This window comes from Myotis yumanensis, unplaced genomic scaffold (genome assembly GCF_028538775.1).
Source record: "Myotis yumanensis isolate MYYU_CA2020_CCGP unplaced genomic scaffold, mMyoYum1.0.hap1 SCAF_1, whole genome shotgun sequence".
NCBI lineage: Eukaryota > Metazoa > Chordata > Mammalia > Chiroptera > Vespertilionidae > Myotis > Myotis yumanensis.
Window position 1 is genome coordinate 27,553,862 of NW_027223752.1, and position 20,866 is coordinate 27,574,727.

Below are 20,866 nucleotides of genomic sequence, written 5' to 3' on the forward strand. Positions count from 1 at the left end.
CCACACACACAGTCTCCCCAGGACCCTCTCTCCCACCCACAGTCTCCCCAGGACCCCCTCTCCCACCCACACAGTCTCCCCAGGATTCCCTCTCCCACACACAGTCTCCCAGGACCCCCTCTCCCACCTACAGTCTCCCAGGACCCCCTCTGCCACCCACAGTCTCCCCAGGACCCCCTCTTCCACCCACAGTCTCCCCAGGACCCCCTCTCCCACCCACACAGTCTCCCAAGGACCCCCTCTCCCACACACAGTCTCCCCAGGACCCCCTCTCCCACCCACAGTCTCCCTAATACCCTCTCTCCCACCCAGAGTCTCCCCAGGACCCCCTCCCTCTCCCACCCACAGTCTCCCCAGGACCCCCTCTCCCACCCACAGTCTCCCCAGGACCCCCTCTCCCACCCACAGTCTCCCCAGGACCCCCTCCCTCTCCCACCCACAGTCTCCCCAGGACCCCCTCTCCCACCCACAGTCTCCCCAGGACCCCCTCTCCCACCCACAGTCTCCCCAGGACCCCCTCCCTCTCCCACCCACAGTCTCCCCAGGACCCCCTCCCTCTCCCACCCACAGTCTCCCCAGGACCCCCTCTCCCACCCACAGTCTCCCCAGGACCCCCTCCCTCTCCCACCCACAGTCTCCCCAGGACCCCCTCTCCCACACACAGTCTCCCCAGGACCCCCTCTCCCACCCACAGTCTCCCCAGGACCCCCTCTCCCACCCACAGTCTCCCCAGGACCCCCTCTCCCACCCACAGTCTCCCCAGGACCCCCTCCCTCTCCCACCCACAGTCTCCCCAGGACCCCCTCCCTCTCCCACCCACAGTCTCCCCAGGACCCCCTCTCCCACCCACAGTCTCCCCAGGACCCCCTCCCTCTCCCACCCACAGTCTCCCCAGGACCCCCTCCCTCTCCCACCCACAGTCTCCCCAGGACCCCCTCTCCCACACACAGTCTCCCCAGGACCCCCTCCCTCTCCCACCCACAGTCTCCCCAGGACCCCCTCCCTCTCCCACCCACAGTCTCCCCAGGACCCCCTCTCCCACACACAGTCTCCCTAATACCCTCTCTCCCACCCACAGTCTCCCCAGGACCCCCTCCCTCTCCCACCCACAGTCTCCCCAGGACCCCTTCTCCCATACACAGTCTCCCAGGACCCCCTCTCCCACCCACAGTCTCCCCAGGACCCCCTCTCCCACCCACAGTCTCCCAGGACCCCCTCTCCCATACACAGTCTCCCAGGACCCCCTCTCCCACACACAGTCTCCCAGGACCCCCTCTCCCACCCACAGTCTCCCAGGACCCCCTCTCCCACCCACAGTCTCCCCAGGACCCCCTCTTCCACCCACAGTCTCCCCAGGACCCCCCTCTTCCACCCACAGTCTCCCAGGACCCCCTCCCTCTCCCACCCACAGTCTCCCAGGACCCCCTCTCCCACCCACAGTCTCCCAGGACCCCCTCTCCCACCCACAGTCTCCCAGGACCCCCTCTCCCACCCACAGTCTCCCCAGGACCCCCTTTTCCACCCACAGTCTCCCAGGACCCCCTCCCTCTCCCACCCACAGTCTCCCCAGGACCCCCTCTCCCACCCATAGTCTCCCAGGACCCCCCTCTCCCACCCACAGTCTCCCAGGACCCCCTCTCCCACCCATAGTCTCCCAGGATCCCCTCTCCCACCCACAGTCTCCTCAGGACCCCCTCTCCCACCCACACAGTCTCCCCAGGACCCCCTCTCCCACCCACACAGAATCCCCAGGATGCCCCTCTATTGCTTCCAGACAATCGGGTTCCTTGGAAGGGATGGCAATGGTGAGATGGGGGTGTCCCACCAGCTAATGAAGCTAACATTCATTGAGTGCTTACTATATGCCAGACCCACAGTCTCCCCTCAGGGTGGGACGCTTTATATACATTTCTCACTAGACTCTCACACCAGGTGACTATCTTCGTGTCACCCTGAGGGTCAGGGTGGTAGGTGATCTGCCTGAGGTCCCTCCTAGCCATAGCAGCAGCCCTTGGACTCTTCACCACTATGTCGTGCTGCCAGTGGCTGTGGCTCAGATCCCCACAGCTAACCAACCTCTGGGATGAGGGAATCTGGGGTCATACTCAGGCCTGGTGGAAGGAGGACCCTCGGATTCATGACACCTCCCCTGGGGCAGGAAGAGTGGGGGCACTTGGGCTTTGGGCCCAAGTGATGTTGGCCCCAGGCATCTGGCCAGGATGACTGTTCAGAAATAGGGCCCACCTTATTTGGAGCGGTTGGAGAAAAAGGCTGCCTTGCTTCAAAATACCTCCTCACCACTCGTCCTGGTGCCTGACATTCACCTAACATTCCTCATCTAGTGTCGACCCTCAGGTTCCTCAGAGGGGGCAAGGTTATGTGGTCTCTAAGGAACACTCCGGCTCTCTGCCAATATGGATTTATGGATGTTGAAGACTCTACTGCCTTATATAGAATTGCCAGGAAGGTGTAGGTTCCTCACAAGAGTGATGGCCTGGGGAGAAGCTGGTAAGCTCTGCTCTGGGGTTGGCGGCACCCCAGGAGGAGATGGCTGAAAGGGAGGTGAAAGGAGACCATAACTCCATTCTGCTGATTGGGGAGTTTGGTGCATTGCAGGGGTGTGGAGGCAGAGGCAGAGGGGTGGGGGAGGGGAGGCAGGGCAAGAGTGTATGAACCCCCACTCACACCTGCTGGAACTGCTGCTTCTGCTTTCTCAGGAAGTTGGCCCCACCTGGCCAAGGCACCTTGTGTGTCTATTTTCTCAGCATGACCAGCAGGGCTCCACTGGGCTCAGTACAAATCGATTTGACCACCCTTTGGTTTGGCTGAGGTTAAAACCCATGGTTCCTGGACCATGAGGGCTGGAGGGGGCTTAGAGATCATGTCTAACAGCCCTTCACCCACCACAAACTAGGGATGAAGCTCAGAGGGGTGGGTGCACTGTCCCAGACCCAGGGCACCTAGTGGCAGAGGTGGGGCCTGAACCCAGGTTCCTCCATCCCTCCACTGTGGGTATCAGACCTATGCTTCACTCGACTACCTGGCCCTATTTTGTGGGCAGGGAAGCAATTTCTTAATTATTGGCTATTATGGGGTCTTTGCCTGTTGGGAACTAAGAAAATAGGGACATCTTTCCAAGTCTTCAGGAATGGCTGGTTTGGGTAGTTCCGCCCTTTACAGGGAACACTGAGGCACCAAGGGTTCTGCCCCACCAAGAGAATATAACTACTGGCATCTTACTAAGAGCCTGGGTTCCCAAGGAAATCAGGCCTTTCTTATCAGCAAAATGGTGCCCACGCTATGTACCTCATGTTGAACCTTCTCTCCCCACCAACACTCCCAGCCCGTAGAATGGGACGTAAGAGGATCAGGTACCTACTCTGTGGAGACATTGACAATGGTGGTCCGACCAAAGTGACTATGCCAGTCTGCAAGAGAAGAAAGTTGCTGACCTCAAGCCTGGCTCCTTGATTGCCAGGGGAGCCAGTATTCAAGGTTCTCAAATGAGTGCCCAGGGATGCTGGCCTGTGACCTGCTCTTCCTTCTAGCTCCCCAGAGCTTCTCCCCAACTTCCAACAGAAACAGCAGAGGCCTCTTCTTTCCCCTGGGCCTGCTGATGGGGGCTCCTTGGCCATCAAGCAAGACCGAGTCTTGGTGTGGCGTCCCCAGAGCACGACTGACACATAACTGACACCCGTTAATGCTTGTTGAGGGAACCAGGCCATGAGTGGAATAATGAAATTAGCAACACTGTTACCACTGGCAACAATGACAAGGACCTGAAACTCCAGAAAATATGATGTTCCCTCATTCGGACAGAGAAAAATCCTTCTGGCTAAGTGTGTGTGTCCGTTTAGACATCTCCAGGTTTTGTGAGATCCTGTGTTATACTGACATTGCCAACGCACTAGCTTAGGATGAGACTCTGGAAAGACAGGATCAGAAGTTTGCTCTGGTAGTGGTATTTAAAGGCATGGAGACTGTGCTATGTTGAGTTCATTGAGGTCTACCTGTGGCCTGAGGAAAAATAAGTAGAAACCTGAGCAGTTAGGGTAAAGCTGGCCATCACCGGGGCATTGAAGGGGCTATTCTAGACCACCACACTGTACAGCCTTCCTACAGCTCTGTCCATCTTCCTATTTCTAAATGAAACACTGGCTGTTATTCACCGAGCACCTACTACATCAGGCATTGTGCCAGGCACTCAACACGCATCATCTCCCAATCCTCATGACAGTCCAGGAAACGGAGCCCTGGGGAAATTGACTTACCAAATATAAGATTAAATAATTTGCTAGATTGAGCAAAGGTATTTTCTGGGAAGTAGATGTGGGTCAAAGTTGGGGAATCAAGGTTTTTCTGTCTTTGAAGCCCAAGCCTTCACCCACGATGCTATTTTGTCAAAAGGATTTACTCTGTTTTATAACAAGTGTGGGAAGATGCCTTATGAGACAAATTCTGCACTTATGATCTGTCCATCAGAGTGGATACAGGAAGAACTCAGGTTCAGGGACTTTACATCATAAAAGGGCCTCCAGGAACACCTGGCCAGGTGCAGTATGGGGTGGCGTCATTCAGTTCTACACTGAATTATTCCTGGGTGTCTGCCAGGTGCCCAGCTCTGGGTTAAACTTGTAACAAAGGAGGTATCATTTCCAGTCTCCAGGTGAGAAGACTGAAGGGTAGGCTGCTAGGTCACATAACTAATTCTGAGAAGTGGAATGAAAATGTAGATTTCTAGACTCCCAGGACCTAAGTTCTGTCCTGCCTACCAGGCTGCCTCTAAGGTCTTGTGGCCCAGGCCCAGGGCCTGCTGAGCGCTGCCTACCCAGCACGTTCCCGCTGTAGTTGATGGGCAGAATAATGCCCAAGGAGGGGATGCAGAGGATGAGCACGTAGATGATGAGATGATACTGGAACATGATGTAAATGCGGGCATCGTCTCCACATTTGCTGATCAGATCTCTGTTCCTGGAAGAGACATAGACAAGGACACTCCTCAAGAGCCAATGTGGCCGCAGCTTAAGTCAGGGGTGGGGAGAGGGAGGGAGAGGAAAGGGAGAGAAGATTACCACCTTAACCCGAAGTTTGAATTTTTTTGAAATATCACCCTTCTTTTAAGGCCTCTGTAATGCCTGAAACGTATTTCACTGAATTTCACAGGCATAGCGAAGTTAGAGGCTCTGCCACACTCGATACAGAACACTCTTGAAATCAGGCATTCATTCGGTTTTTTTCTTGCATCTTCAAGCATTTTGAGTGCTTGCTAATGGTGTAGGCAACAGACAAACCACTAGTTCCATCAAGATGCATCCTACTTTTAAAAAGTTGTTTATTTTAATTCTTTACATTAAAAAAGAACACTTAAAATCACAACGAGATATCACTCCATACTGCCAGATGGGCCAAAGTTAGAAACTGAATATACGCCCACCCTATGACCTAGCAATTCCATTCCTAGGTTTATATCCAACAGAAATGCATGCACCTGTGCATCAAAAGACATGTATAAGGATTCCATTATTTGTAATAGTCCCAAACTGGAAACAACCTAAATGTCTATTAAAGGTGGAATGGACATAGAATTGTGAGATATACAGAGTGTCCAAAAAGATGTATACATACTTTAAGAGCTGATATCTGTTAAATGAAAATGAAATGTATTTTAATAAATACTGCCTTTATAATTATTCAAAGTGTTTGCATACATTTTTAGGGATCCCTATATATGCATCTATGTGAGCAGCTGCTCACCTCACTTTTGAACTTTCCCAGCTGCCATTCACCAACGCCCCCCCCCCCCCCCACTCCTATCTATAAACAGACACCATCCTGTGTTTCCTGCCCAGAAATAGGAATTAGCTCGCTACTGCCTCTAGATCTCCATTCCGCTGAGATTCTCAGTATGGTAGCCAAGAGCCCAGCTGACCCTTCCAGCCCAAACTGTGAGCTCCTCTCTTGCCATGTACCCTTGCTTCTAGCCACATCCGAAGAATCACCATTCGGGACATTCCCTGCCCATCTCTGCCCCAAACCTTTGCTCACACAAGTCTTTATTTTGATGGGCTTTCACATCACAGTGGTGAAATTCTTCCCAATCCTTCAAGGCCTAGCTCAAAACTATGTTTCTCCTGATCCTCCTAGAATTTCTTGCTCTCCTAAATGCCCTTTGCACAGCAATTATAACCTTCTCATTATCAAGTATTTGTAGTAAGTCCTGTTAACCCTTTGCTTCTCCAATTAGACTGCATGGCCTTTATGCACTGGACCTCTGGCCTCCTTGTCCCTGCTCAGTAAGTGTATTAAGCTGTCTTCTAGACATTGCTCTCAAAGTCAGCAGGATGCACAGTGCACTGCCCAGCCTTCCTCCCTTCCCAGGTCATGTGTTCATGTGTTTCTGATGGAGGGGCCTTGGGGTGCAGTGGGGATAGGGGGAAGAGGATTCTCACACAGATACACCTTCCCCCCTCCGCCCACACACACTGACTTCCCACTGACCTCCAGGTCCAGGTGTGCACACATGAACAGCTGTACATACCGATTTGCACCAACGTAGTGACCTGCATCTTTTATTTCACACTCACATGCACATCACACAGACACCTACTACGTAAGCTTTATGTTTTGCATGTATGTTCCTCCTTCCCAACACAGACACTTTCTCCCCTGCCTTGTGTATAGCCACTGACATGTCAGCAAACAGCAGAGAAAATCCAGAAAGTCGGCCTCAAACTAACCTTTTCTCCCAGACCCGAGGATGTGGTCAGGACGGGCAGGCCCATTCATCCAGTTTTTCCTCCCTCTTTTCCATGCAAACGGGCTGCCTGATTTGCCATCATGCCCTGCCCATCATTCATGAATTTACTAACCCAGGAGCCTAGAGCCAGCCCATATAGCCTCTGAATGTTCAGATGCGTTATCGGTTGTTTTTAAAATGCAAAAATAGTAAATGCTGGTTGGAAAGAAAAGAAAATTCCCTTGAAACTGTTGACAGGGTTTGCCTCTGCGGAGGGGTTCGTGAAGAGGGGCGTGAGAGACTGCAGGTGGACGTGTATGTTTCTCTTAATGAAATGTATTTATGTGAGCTTGTGCATGCTTTAAAAATTAACAAAGCAAAACTAGAGGAGGCACCAACATGTGGCTAAGCTTCCTGAACCACACACCCATTTGCCACATCACTTTCTGGGGACTCAGAGGAATCATGAAAGAAGACTAGAGGCCAAGGCCCTGGGGAACTCCCCATCAGTAGGGTTGGGGCTCAACACCAGAGGCTGTTGCCTGGCTTGGATTCCCAAGGCCCAGCCAGGCTGCCCTGTGCTCCCACAGTTCCTGGGCCCTTCAACAGTCTGGGGAAAGAGAGCTGCCCTGGTGTGGCTCACCCAGTTGGGGGCTTGGGACAATGTGGAATGCTCCCAGCAAAGCCCTTGAATGGTGGGTGTGGAGGCCCATGAGAAAGAAGTCCTCTGAGTCTTTGCAAAGAAGCAAATTAGCAGGCCTCCCCTTGTGTAGGTGGCCGAGTGGGGGGGAGGGGGGCAGGGACAGTGAGGTTGCAGCCCAGGGCAGGAATCACCAGGAAGGAAAGAAACCTGGAGGAGGAGTTTGAAGGACAAGCAGGGCAGGATGAATGGGGATATTTAGAGAGAGCCCAGGAGCGTGCAGGGCTCTGAGGTGGAGTCAGAGCTGTGTGCATGTGTGCACGTGTGCATGCGTGTGTGCACATACGTATACACACGCAGTGGCCACAGAGCTCTGGAAAGTATTTGCTTGACTGAAGTGTTTGGCTGGAATGGGAGAATCAGGACAACAGTCACTAGGGGTCTGTCTCCTCGCCAGATGGGGTCTGGCACTAAGGAGATCCCAAAGGTGAGGAGGGCGAGGGGCTGTCCCTCGGGCGCCGAGGTTGAAGGAGAAAGCCCACCCTTCTGCCCAGTGGGTTTTCCCCCCATTTTGACAAATTTGATGAATGATGGTCACAGAAACAAAGCAAATGGCACTGGGGAAGGGTGTCCTTTTCCTGGTGTGGCGTTCATGAAAGCATTCTTATAAGCATGTGGAAGTGGCCCTTTCTCGAGGGCTGGGGCAGAGATAAAATGGGCTGTGGGCCATGTCCAGGTCCCATGTCACCAACTGCAACCCCAGAGAGCGTCCTCTGCCTGAGCCATAATTGGGGGGGGTGGGGGGTATGGGGACACAGAGATCAGGCCCAGGCCAGCATGCAGGTAGGAGGCTCCGCCCACCCTCCCCCAAGAAGGCCACTCTGCTGTCACAAGCTCAGAAAGCTCAGGCACTTACTTCATGGTGATGGTGTTGATGAACCAGGCATAGGAGCCCTGGGGGGAAAGGAGAGGAAGCGTCAGAAAATCCAGGCCTGGGCCAGCCCCACCCAGCTCTGGGAACCCAGGCAGCCACATCATCCCAGGCAGCAGGCAATGTCCATGCGGCTCTCTTTCCCAGGCAAGAGAAAGAGCCCGAGTCCTGGGAGGAGGCCGATTCGGGCTGGGGCCGGTGGTGACTGCTGAGGGAGATGTCTCCCGTGAGTGAGTTGACATTCCTGCCACCTGGCATCCTGTTACAGGAAATGATGCTTGGGCCAGAGGGAGAGATGGGACTCTTTCTGGGGTGCACATGAGTTGCTTTCCATCGGCCCCTCAGTGCTTCCTTCTGGGAAATGGCCCTCCCCCATGCAGGTAGCCCAGTGCCCAGGCTGTCCATCAAGTAGGCAGCTGCCAACATGGTCAGGTGACCATCAGGAGCATGACCCAACTAGGGCCAGTCAGGATTCTCCTAAGGGGATTGATATGGGTGTTGGGAGAGAGGGTTCCTGCACTTTGGTAAGTGCCACGCAGCCTATAGTGGGTTGGCACCCTCTTCGATGCCACATGCAGCATCTTGTCTGAGAAAAAGCCGGTTCAGAAGAGAGAGGACCAGAGAGAGGATCCTGGTGACAACACTAGACTTGCTGGATCTAGCTGTACCTGAGGCAGCTGCTTCTCTTGGACCTCCCCACCTCAAGCCACACATTAGCCTTTGTTGTAACACTAGTGTGAGTTGGGTTTCTTCTCTTCCATCTGAGGGTCCCGTTCGTATGCCTTTCTCTGGGGCTCTGGTTGTCTGGAGTGTCTGGGTGGTGGAGAAAGGTAGCCTGGGCCTTGGGGGCGGGGCTGGGAGGGCCTAGAGCGGGAGTCCGCTTGGGAAGAGTGTGATGAGGGCTGGCTGGGGCCCAGTGCTGTAAGAGCTGCCAGGTCTGGCAGCTGGGTAAGTTACTCTGGTGCATGCTTCCTTCTGGGACCCCAGGGGGGTTTGACAAAACCTTGGAAAAGGTTGTCCTCATTTGGGGGGAAGCACATCAGTGAACCAGGAAGGCCCATTGGCTGACAGTCCCTGGAGTCACACAGATTGGGAAGGGGCGGGGGTGTCCCCAAAGGAAACAATGAGGGGCAGGCAAACAAGGAATGAAGGATGTTTCTTGCTCCCTTCGGCATAAGGCCCACCTTCTAAGTCCCTGTTCCTGTGTTGAGTTGATTGACAGTGGGAATGTCCATGGGGACAGTGCACCTCAGGGGGGACCATTTCCCCAGCTACGCCCTGGGGAGTCAGCACCATGAGGACAAATAGCAGGATGAGGGCAGCAGCGACTGGGAAGGTCCCCAGGGAGGGGGGAACAGCTAGACGAGACTGGGGCTGAGTCCTGCGGCCACTCCTCACTGCATGGAGTCTCTCCACAGCCCATCCCTGGGCAGACAGGCTGTGGCTTACTACGGAACAAGTAGGTTTGCTGACAGCCCCTCCTGGTTACGCACACACCTTCCCGGAACCACGTCACAGGGTACATACATAACCTGGAGTTCACACTGCACAGGGCAGAGCTGGGAAGGAGAAGCGTGGCCTATGTACCCATGAAAATCACTTCGACACAGATGGGTAAGCACGTGTGGACCCATCTCTCTCTCTCTGTCTCTCTGTCTCTCTCTCTCATACACACACACAAATACACACATACACTTATACACACACATACACATATACACATACATGCGCACACACATCCATGCACACTTGCATACACATCGTAGCTCTGAGAGGCATGACCCATTCTGAAAACTTAACAGCTGAACACTGGGCCCGAGAACCGCCTCTCGTCTTCTCCCCACCCCATGCAGGAAATGGCCACAAGTTCCCAGGGGCCAGCTTAGCTGGCAAGACCCAGTGACAGTGGCCAGTTCACCGCACCCTCTTGGTGGCCTCATCCTCCCCACTCTACCACATGGGGTAATGCCCGCTGCTCTGACAGGCTCGGGCACCTGGGGAGATGGTTTGCTTCCCACACCCCTCAGCCCGGCTCAGTCCCATCACCCAGGCTGGGGCACTCGCCCTCCTTGTGGAACGAACTTCTACTCTCTTCAGTTTGACTGCCCCTTAGCTGCCATGATGATTTTTCTCTTAATACTTTAAAAATAAAATGATTTTTGTCACTGTACAAAAATTTAAAAAACCAACCAAAGTGATGTTTTTAAAAATAAACCCGAGTGCCACCTCGCGAGGCAGGCGTGACTGCCCTTGCTCTGCGGAGGAGGAACCTGCCTGAGGCTCCCACTCCCATCGCAAGATCCTGGCAGGCAAAGGGACCCGCTCTCTTGGAGGGATGACCAGAAGGAATATGGTTCTACTTACTCCTTGGACCCAACAGCTAGAGCTGTGTCAGGTCCTAATACCCCACAGGCTGGGCTGGCGCTGGGACAGCAGTGAGCTAGCCCAGGTCAGCACTGGCTCTCACTGGGAAGCACCCACACTGGGCTGCGGGGTGGGTGTTTCATTACAGGCCACGTTAGGGGCGCTGAAGAAAAGGGATGCTTCTCCGTGAGTATATAGCAATGGATCTGGACCCCGATGGGGTGGGGAAGTGGTGCTTGAGCTGGAGTCTAACAAGGGTGGGTGTTTTGGCTCAAAGAGGGCCAGTGGGGGAGGTGGAGAGGGAAGAGCAGGGGAGGGAGGTGGCACTTTTGAGGCTCTAAAACAGGGGTGGGGAACCTTTTTCCTGCCAAGGGCCATTGGGATATTTACAACGCCATTCGTGGGCCATACAAAATTATCAACTTAAAAATCAGCCTGCTACCTTTGGTCAAACATTTAATTAACTCACCCCTAATTAATGCCTTGGCAGGGCCTGACCAAATGATTCCGCAGGCCTTATACAGCCCACGGGCTGGACGTTCCCCACCCCGGATCCAAAAGATGGCCAGGGGCCGGGGTGAAGGAGTTGGAAAGAGATAGACGGACAAGTGGGCAAGAGGCCAAACCACAAGATAAAGGTGCACTAGGAATTTACACCAAGAGCATTAGGAAGCCATGGAAGTTTTAGCAGGGGAATGTGTGTCCCCACTCACGTGGATCACTCTGGGTGGGGTCCGGGGCTGGTGTGGACCTAATCAGTTACAGCCACTGCAGTCATCCAAGCAAGAGACTGACAGGGGCCTGGACGGGGATGGGCAGAGGTGGAGGGAAACAAAGCCGAGAAGGTCAAAGCCACACAATGGGGTCATGAGCTGGTCGTGCCCAGGGGCCTGGGCAAGAGCACAGGAGGCGCACCTGGTGGATGGTGGGAAGAGCCTGAGACCAGGGAACCAGGGAGGGAGATCATGGCCTGTGTGGACATATTAAATACAAGTGCCTTTACAGTATTCATGTGGATGTAGTTTTTAAACTAATTTGTTGGATTTTAGAGAGAGAGGAATGGAGAAGGACACACAGAGAGAAACATCAATGTGAGGACAGCATCAATTGGCTGCCTCCTGCACGCCCCCCACCGGGATCCAGCCCACAACCTGGGCATGTGCCCTTGACTGGGAATCAAACTGATAACCTTTGGTGCCCGGGGCCAATGCCCCATCCACTGAGCCACACCGGCCAGGGCATGAGGAGATGTGTTGAAGGCCATTGGATAAATGGGGCAGGAGCCCAGAGGAAGGCTTAGCTGGAGATGGAAATGTAGGAGGGATCAGTGTAGAGGTGGCAACTGAAGTCATGAGTGGGATGACATTGCCGTGGGGGGGAGGAGGCGAGGGTCTGGGGTCAGCTGTGAGAGCTCCCGGTGTGGGGGGAACAGACAGAGGTAGAAGGAAAACTCAGAAAGCATGAAGTCGACAGAAGCAACCGGAAGTGCCTGCTCAAGATGGGGAGGATGGGCTACAGGGTCAGCTGCTCTGAGGGATGAGACGAGGACTGGGGAACGTCCCCTGGGTCACCCGGCCTGGGACCACGATGACCTTGGGGCTGTCTGGACCAGGGAACCAGGGGGGGAGATTAACCATCTGTGGGGTGATGGGGGTGGAAGCCACATTCGAGGGAGCAGGAGTGAATGGGAGGTGAGAAAATACAGCACACACAGCGCTGTGGCAGGGCAGGAGGAGACCGGCAGTTTTGAAGGTTTGGGGGGCAAGGGAAGTTTTCACGGCTCCCTCCCTCTCTACCTTTCAGTCCTGCTCAAATGTCATCTTAGGCCCCACATCATCCCTGACCACTGCCTGTGGTACCTCAGCTCCGTTCCATCATTCTGAGTGCCTTCCTTGTCCCTTTTTCCTTCACACACTTACCACTGCCCTGTATGCCTCTGTCTGTGTCTCACTCAGGAAGAAAGTGCCATGAGGCAAGACTGGCTCCATTTTACTCCCTGCCCAGTGCCCAGCCTCCAGACCAGTGGCTGGCTCACGGCAGGTGCTCCCAGCAACTGGCTGAATGAACAAACAGGCCCCAGCGGAGGAGTGGCATTCGACAGGAAAGAGAAGGAAGGACGGGCGGGTTGGGAGGCCCTGCCTGATATCTCGAATCTTCTATGTGAAGAAGAAGGTGAGTCCTCGGCTCAGAGTGGGAGCTTGGGGCAGGATTGGAGCTGCGAGAAGGGCTGGAGAGTTGGGAAGAGTAGACATATTCGCCGAAACCGGTTTGGCTCAGTGGATAGAGCGTCGGCCTGCGGACTGAAGGGTCCCAGGTTCGATTCCGGTCAAGGGCATGTACCTGGGTTGCGGGCACGTCCCCAGTGGGAGATGTGCAGGAGGCAGCTGGTCAATGTTTCTCTCTCATCGATGTTTCTAACTCTCTATCTCTCTCTCCCTTCCTCTCTATAAAAAATCAATAATAAAAAAAAAAAAGAGTAGACATATTAGTTTCTAAAGCCCCTTTACAGTATTAGAACCACCTCATGCTTCCTTGGCACCCTAGGAGGTAGGTACAGCTGCGATCTCCATTTTTCTGATCGGGAAACAGGCTTGGCAAAGCTGAGGAATGTGTCCACGGTCACATTGCCAGAAGTGGGTGGGTCTGGCTGACTTCAAAGCCCTTAATTAGGACCATGGTCCTTCCTGCACACAGTAGGGCTACTGCTGAACCAGGACCTCCACCCCGCCCGGCCGGGCCTACCTAGCACTCACCTTGTCCTTGTGCTCCATCTCCAGGGGAATATCCGAGGGAGACGTCTTTTCACTCTGCTCCCCGTAGATCAGCGAGGCCAGGCTGCCGGCAGGAAAAGCAGCGAGGAGGAAAAGGAGAGGAGAGGCCTCAGGTGCCTGCCTTGCTTCCCGCCTGCCCCCTGGGCCGAGGGCTGCAGTCACCTCCTGCCCAGTAGCAGACACACCTGAGCTCGTTTGCTGAGCACACAGCTTTGGATACACATGGTGATCACCCCTGTTTCCAGGTGCCCAACACATCTTGGGAGTCACGGGATCCAGAAAGCCTGAGTCTGAGGAAAAAGCGGCCTTGTGCCCAGAGATGGCTGCCCTCCAAGTCACCTTCGTGTCAGGAGGGGCAGGGCAGGGCAGGGGAGGGGATGGGGGATGAGATGCCACCCGTTGACGTGACCCTAATGACTGCTTGGGCACGGGTCAGAGCACATTCTCCAGGGAGCAAGCAGCTCTGGGCATGACCCCAGCGCCTCCTCACCTGTCATTGCGTATCAGCAGACCCAGGCGCCCATAGTCCCACGCGGCTTTCCGGAGGAAGGAGTAAATGAAAATGACGAACTACAGGCCAGGAAGGGAGAGATGGGGCAAGAAGCTTGTGATGCCTTCCCCTGGGCCGGGCCCAGCATTTCCCTGCAGAGACCCTGCCCTGAGGTCCTGGGACTCCCCCAGGAGGTCGCCAGCTGTCGGGGAGGCCCGCCTTTCAACTCTGGAAGCCCAGTGCCCAGCAGCTCCTGGGTGCAGAGTGGATGCTGAGCGTTTGTTGAATGAAGGCGCTGGGGCATGTTTAGGACTATCGAGCAAGACTCCCCTTGAAGAAATCAGCAAGGGGAGGGTGCCGGGAGGCCCCAGGGCACTGCCAGGGGAGCCTCTGGACAATGGCACATGGAGGGCAGCCTGTGCTTCCAGCCCCTCCTCCCCAAGGCCCACCAGGGCCACCCTGGGTGGGACTGTCATTCAGGGAGTCCCCACACTGTGGCTGGTGTCCATCGAACAGCTGGGGCCCCTGTGGCATCACTTGTGAAAGTTCGACTGTCCGCCCCCAGCCGACACCTCCCGTCCGCCCACGGCCCTGCCCAGGACTCACCACCCACAGGACGATGTTGATGACCAGCACGGTGGGGATGCCCCCGAAGGCCTGCCCCTGCAGGACGGTGCTCCGAGAGCGGAAGCAGTCATCCTCCGTCAGGTTCTTCGCCTTTTCCACCACATTCAGGTCGCCCGACGAGGCAGCCATCCTGTGAGGCTCCCTGGGGAACAGAGGGGTGTCCGGGTCAGACACAGGAATCTCTCTGCAAGACGCAGGAGCCTGCTGAGGAGTTGGGGGAGATGCACCGAGCACCCAGTGCCAGCTTGGAACTGATGGAGGCAGGAGGGTTGCCCTGAGATGGCACGCAGCCCCACCCTGTAAGAGAATAACCTCCTCGAACCCGGGGCCACGATGGCAGAGTATCCCAGCTCGCTGGGGAGCGAGTACATTTTGCACCACTTGATCCCTTTACAAAAAGAATTGTAAAATGCACATCTCAATGTTCTTAGTTCTACCTCTGTCAAGCTTTTCCTGGATATAAGTGAGCAAACTTCATAAAGGTGGATCAGATCTGAGTGGAAATATGAGGTTCAGAGGATGGAGCCACTGCATTCATGGGACACCCACACAGACAGGGCTCCCTGGTGCTCACCTCTAACATCCTACAATTCTCAGACCCAGTTCCTAGAAGAGGCAATGGCTCCAAAGGCTAAATTGGGTAAGAAAGAGCACACAAATTAGGTAAGACATGCTCAGTAAACGTCACTGTCTAATGTTGACCTCGAACCCGGGAGATCAGCACCTGCCAATCCAGGGAGCCTGAGCATTTTGGGAAGACTCGGTTGCAGGGTTCACGGTCACTGGATCCGTGTTCTTCAGGCAGGGATGGGAGTGGAAGGCGTGGGTAAACACTGGAGGCCACTGATAACGGCTTGGGCTTATCTGCAACGTTGTCCTGATTTTAAAAGATCATTTGTTTGGGCTCCAGACCTCATCTCACCCTAGAAACTCTTCGTTTTCATTCAACAAAAGTAGGCTTTTCTACTGAATTTTCTAATGAATTCATTTTCTAATGAATTCATTCATTCATTCAACAAATATTTAGTGAACAACTAACTGCCTTGAGCCAGACTAACGCTGGTGATTATCAGTGAACAAGACAAATAAAATCCCTCCCTCGTGGGATTCTGGTGGGAAGAAGCAGTGCAGGGGTCACGGTGAAGTTAGAACTGGAAAGAGTGTAATTGGGGAAGGCCACACTGAGAGGGTGACATTTGAGCAAAGACTTGAAGAGAGCGAGCAAACCATGCAGCTACGGGGGACAGGGCACTGCAGGCAGAGCCAATGTTGCCTGGGGTGCTGAGCAGCAGCAAATAGCCCAGGTGGCTGGACAGGGGAGAATGAGGGCACAGATGGCGGGGCGGGAGGGGGAGTGCGGGGGGGAGGTGAGCCAGGGAGTGACATGAAATGAGTTATGTATTAACAGATTCACTAGTTTTTTCTCTCACCTGAGGATATTTTTTCCATTGATTTTTTAAAAGAGAGAGTGGAAGGGAGGGAGAGACAGAAAAACATCAATGTGAGGGAGACACATCGATTGGTTGCCTCCTGCACGTGCCCTGACCAACCAGGGCCAGGGATTGAGCCTGCAACTGAGGTACGTGCCCTTGACCAGAATCGAACCCACAGCCCTCTAGTCCATGGGCTGATTCTCTATCCACTGAGGCAAATGGCTAGGGCAACAGGTTCACTTTGATCCTTGACTTGGGAATAAATGGGGTGGGGGCAAGCAGAGAAGTGGAAGCAGAGGGGTCCGTTTGAGGAAACTGTAGTAATCCAGACAGAAGGTAAAGGCAGCTCAGACCAGGATGGAAGCTGTGGAGACAGTGAGATGTGGTCAGGTTTTGGAGCTATTCTGAAGGTGAAGCCAACAAGTGCACTGATAGGTTGGGTGGGGAGTGTTCCAATGCCTGGAGCACTGGGAGCACCATAGAGGTGTTTGTGAAATGAAAAGTGGGCACAGAGGTCCAGGGGACAGAGTGGAATGGTTTCAGGAGCCAGGGAGAATTAGGAGGTGGGATGGAGAGGGAATAAAGGCGAAGGGCCTGGCATGCAGGAGGTGGGCGGTAGCCTGGGCGTCTGGGCTTACTGTGCTAACTCACAAAAATAGGGAAGAAAGGGCACAGTGAGAAAGAGGAAAAAGAGCACAAAAGTCACCCTCCTCCCCTCCAAGTCAGCCTCTAAGAGAAGCAGGGAGCCTCTTGCTTATCTTACGTCTCCCTACTTTCTGCTCCCCTCCTCTCCTTCTGCCTACACTGCCCACTGTTTTATTATAACCGGGTCACTGGTTAACTCGTTTACGCGAACACGGTTAGTAAAATGTAAACTTAAGTAGTTTATGTGGAACGTGGTATGTTTTAGCAGCCTTCTGCCCGAGGGTCGGAGTGGCGGGGATGGCATTTCTGGGGTCTCTTGGTGGACGCGGCAGGCATCCATCCAGCTTTCTTACGGTGCAGGTCACCTGCGGCAGAAGCTACAGTTCTGCTGGTGGCCACTGGGGGGAGCCCGCGCTGAGGAAGCAGATGGGGAAAGGGGGAGGGAGGCGAACCTGGCGGGTCTGAAGGCCTTGGTGAGAATTCTTACCTGGGTCAGCTCTCCAGCGAGGGTCCAACTTAGGCCTGGAGGCTCCACTCAGCTACCCGGCTGCTGCAAAGGAACAAATACAGTGGGGAGACCGGCAGGCTCAGTTACCCAGGCCTCCTCTCTGGCAGCGACATCCCTCAGGGCCCCTTTCCTCATCGCCATGCTCTGGAAGCTCGTCCTTTACCACATGTGTGTTTCACACATAGTCCTTCCCAGTCTGTTCATTTTCATCACAGTGTCTTTTGAAGCATCAAGATTTTGAATTTTGACACAGTCCAATTCATCCAATTTTCTTTTATGGACCATACATTTGGTAACATATCTAAGAAATCTTTGCCTGACTCAAGGTCTTAAAGATTTTGCGCCTTAAAATATTATAATTTTAGGGGGGCAGGAGCGGGGTGGTGGGATGAATGGGGGGGATAAGGAGAGATGTCTGTAATACTTTCAACAATAAGGATAAGTTTTAAAAAATCCTATAACGTTAGCTCTTACATTGAAGTCTATGACCCATTTTGAGTTAATTTTTACGTATGATGTGAGATAAGAGTCCAAGTTCATCTTTTGCCATGTGGCTATCCAATGGTCCCAGCTCCATTTGTTGAATCTTCACCTTTAAAACGAGGCCAGTGGCTTATGAGCCTGTCTCGGGTCTGTCTGGGTACTGGACCCAGGCCCAGGATGTGAGAGCACTGGGTGAACTGCTACACAACCGTAAAGACTGTTGTTATTATTTGCTTAATACTATGCATGCGGAGTGGGGAGGGGTCCTGGGCTGAGAAGAGCTCTGGACACCCATCTGGCTCTGAGAAGGAGGTTTGCCTTCTGGATGCTGCTCTTTTCCACTCAACTCCCACTCCCTCATCCTCTCCCATCCCCAAAGCATCCCTCCCTCTCTTCCCCCCCCTTTCATCCCTTTCTCCTTTCCTTCCTCCCACAAGGAAGGGTTGAGTACCTACCCCAAGCCAGGCATCAGGCCAGGCTCCGGGGGCCTGGAAGGCTGGTCCCCACCCACATGAGGCTGTGAGGCTCGCTGAGGAGACATGCAAGCCAGGAGGCAAAGGCTACCACATGCCCCCCAGGCCAATCGCCGGGGTAAAGGGAGCCATGGGAGAAGTCAGAGGAGCCTTCTGCAAGGACGTGACCTCCAGGGGGAGCCGTGAGCAGGTGCAGGAACAGCACAGTGCAGTGGGGAAGTGTGGGCAGAGCCCAGAGGGGAGACTGAGCGGTGGTGTGGTAGGAAAATGGAAATGGAGACTCCGGGGCTAGCGATGGGAATGGCTCGCTGGCTTGTTCTTTCATTTGCTCATTTATCCCTTAACAAGAATTCACTGAGTAGCTACTCTTGCCAGGCCCTGTACAGACTCTGGAGGTATAAACAAGAGGTCCTCTTTGTGGGGTTCACAGCCTTTGGGATTTGGGAGGAGGGTTGCTGTTGGGAGGTCTGGCCTGGGTTCCTGTTCTGCCTGGAGGCCCCCCATTACAAGCTCCCAGCGTCTAAGCTTGGAGTGGTGGAGTCCATGCGGCAGGCTGGGTCGGGCACAGGCTTCCACTCCCCTGGCCACCCAGCCTGAAGGGGAGGAAGGAAGGAGAAGAGGGAAGAGAACTCACCCCCATCTTACCACCCTCCTCAAGCTGCAAGTGGAGACAGTAATGAGGGAGACTGTTGCCATGGAAACCTAGTACAGCACCCCACCTTTTCTCACCGCCCCTAAACCATGCCCGGACCTTCTTCCCTTCTGGAGGGAAAGTTAGCTTTTGAGTGTGAAGAAGAGGAACAAGAAGCTTTCTGGAGATCGAAGCACCACACTGGACAGAGCAAAGCTTGAAACCTGAGTCGGTTAAAGGAACATGGAGCAGAGGCACCAATCTGCCTGTTGTGGGGGTGTGGTGGGGGTGGGAGTGGGAAGAGGGGGGCATCAGGGAACGCCTCTCTTTGGCCGTGAATTTCATTCAAATCAGAGCTCAGGGAGGCTGTTCAGGTTGTCAGGGAGATATGGGCTCTCTGGAACAGACTGACTGGGTTTAAATCCCAGATCCATTCTTGCTAGCTCTGTGTGACCATGGACCATCACACTTCCTGAGCCTCAGTTTCCACCTCTGGAAAGTGGGGATAATAACAGTATTGCCTCACAGGTCATTGTAATCAGGAAATAAAATAATTCCTATAAAGCCCTCTGCACTGTCCTTGAGAACTGTATGTGTTCAATATTAGCCCAGACTGGACCATCCCTAGTATCCTTCCACCTACTCTGTTCTGGAACCAGCACAGGAAAGATGTGGAGTATGGGAAGAATTGTCCCTTACCCCACAAACTGCAGCCTTTGTTCTTGCTGTGCTTGGAGAGCAAATGGGAGGGGTGGGGACGGGTGGGGACGGGTGGGGAGGGGTAGGGAAGGCCCACCCCACCCCACCTACCTTCTCCCTTAACTCTGACCCCCCAGAGTTCACAAAGCCAGAGCAATGCATCCACCCACTCCCCACCCCACCCGCTGCTGCCATCTGACCTTCTCAGTCTCTTCAATAATTCATCACCATTTTGTTAACCACAGCAAAGATTATTTCCCATGGTTCTGGACCTTGCGAACATAAACTGGAGTTCCTGGCCGTGGGCACCCCCGCCCAGCTCCCCTTCTGCTCTGGGATGCTGCTCACACCCGCTTCCATGCCCACTGCTCTCAGATCGGCCACCCCAGCCCCCTTTCAGGACAGCAGCTTGGTGGCCCAGGTTCGCAGGTCCTCTGGAGGAGTGGAGTGTCACTGTAATGAGGGTTCCACTTAATGTCCTCCCCCGCCCACCATGCCGGCTGGCCGTGCATCTTCTCCTAAGTGTCAGTAAGCTCTTCCTTGCTCTAGACTGCCCTGGGGCCCCAACCTCCTTATATCTTCACACCAGGGAATGGTTTGCCCAACTTCATATATGCAGAAACTGGGTTGCCAGTAGGCTAAGAGATTTGCCTAAGGCTGGGGTAAGTATTTGAATTTGAATTTATGGTTCCCCATTCAATGCTCTTGGGCTTGGATCAGTGAGTCCTCAGTGTGGGGTGGGGTTGGGGGGGCACTGGAATGACCTGGAAGGTGTTTAGTAGATCCAGATACTCACACCCCACTCCAGACTCTAAGAATGAAAATCTCCAGTCAGTTCTTAGGTACAGACAACATAGAGAAACACCAGCTTAATGTTATGAGGGTTACTGGCATCTGAATAAGGAGTTCTTGACCATCCAAAATGTTTTCTAACTCCCCCTAAATAAGGAGGGAGAATAAAGAGATTTGGGGTAAAGGATGGTAGCTCAGTGCCCTTTAAACCAGCGGTCGCCAACCTTTCGGACCTCATGGACCACCAGTAGTCCGCGGACCACCAGTTGGTGACCGCTGCTTTAAACCATGTTGCAATGGGGCATTAGACCTGTCCTTATAGCCTCCTCTCAGGAGCTCTTCCCTCCCCCACTCCCAGCTGAGTCTGAGGAAATCTGGCTGGAGACCTACAGAGGCCACGCCCTCTCTTCACTTGAATCTGCAAACTCTTGCATTTCTCCCTGTGCCAGAGGTCACCGGCATGGCCTCTTCTTCATGGGGCACCATGCCTGCCCTCTGTCCTGTCCTCACGTCTCAGGGCTACTTGCACTGCCCTGACTGAGCTTGAGCCACTTCCTCTTGGGCTACACTGGAACCTTGGTCTCCTCAGCATTTACAGCCCCTGGGCCCAGCTCAAATCCTATTCCCTGAAACCTTCCTCCGC

At 54.0% G+C, this 20,866-nt stretch overlaps 1 protein-coding gene across 4 annotated transcripts in view; it reads right to left on the reverse strand.

Annotated features, from left to right (window-relative positions):
- TMEM63C (transmembrane protein 63C) overlaps positions 1–20,866 on the reverse strand; it is a 67,092-nt gene that overhangs the window by 20,873 nt on the left and 25,353 nt on the right. For 2 of the 4 annotated variants that reach the window (XM_070416051.1, XM_070416031.1), the window contains 7 exons: positions 17,125–17,187; positions 14,539–14,701; positions 13,933–14,012; positions 13,425–13,506; positions 8,293–8,330; positions 4,829–4,971; positions 3,380–3,428 (listed from right to left, as the gene is read on the reverse strand). In XM_070416051.1, the coding sequence (XP_070272152.1) occupies positions 3,380–3,428; positions 4,829–4,971; positions 8,293–8,330; positions 13,425–13,506; positions 13,933–14,012; positions 14,539–14,688 (542 nt within the window). In that variant the 5' untranslated portion in view covers positions 14,689–14,701; positions 17,125–17,187. Of the gene's footprint in view, positions 1–3,379; positions 3,429–4,828; positions 4,972–8,292; positions 8,331–13,424; positions 13,507–13,932; positions 14,013–14,538; positions 14,702–17,124; positions 17,188–20,866 lie in introns of those variants that run through there. The other 2 variants (XM_070416041.1, XM_070416061.1) reach the window with 2 other exon arrangements.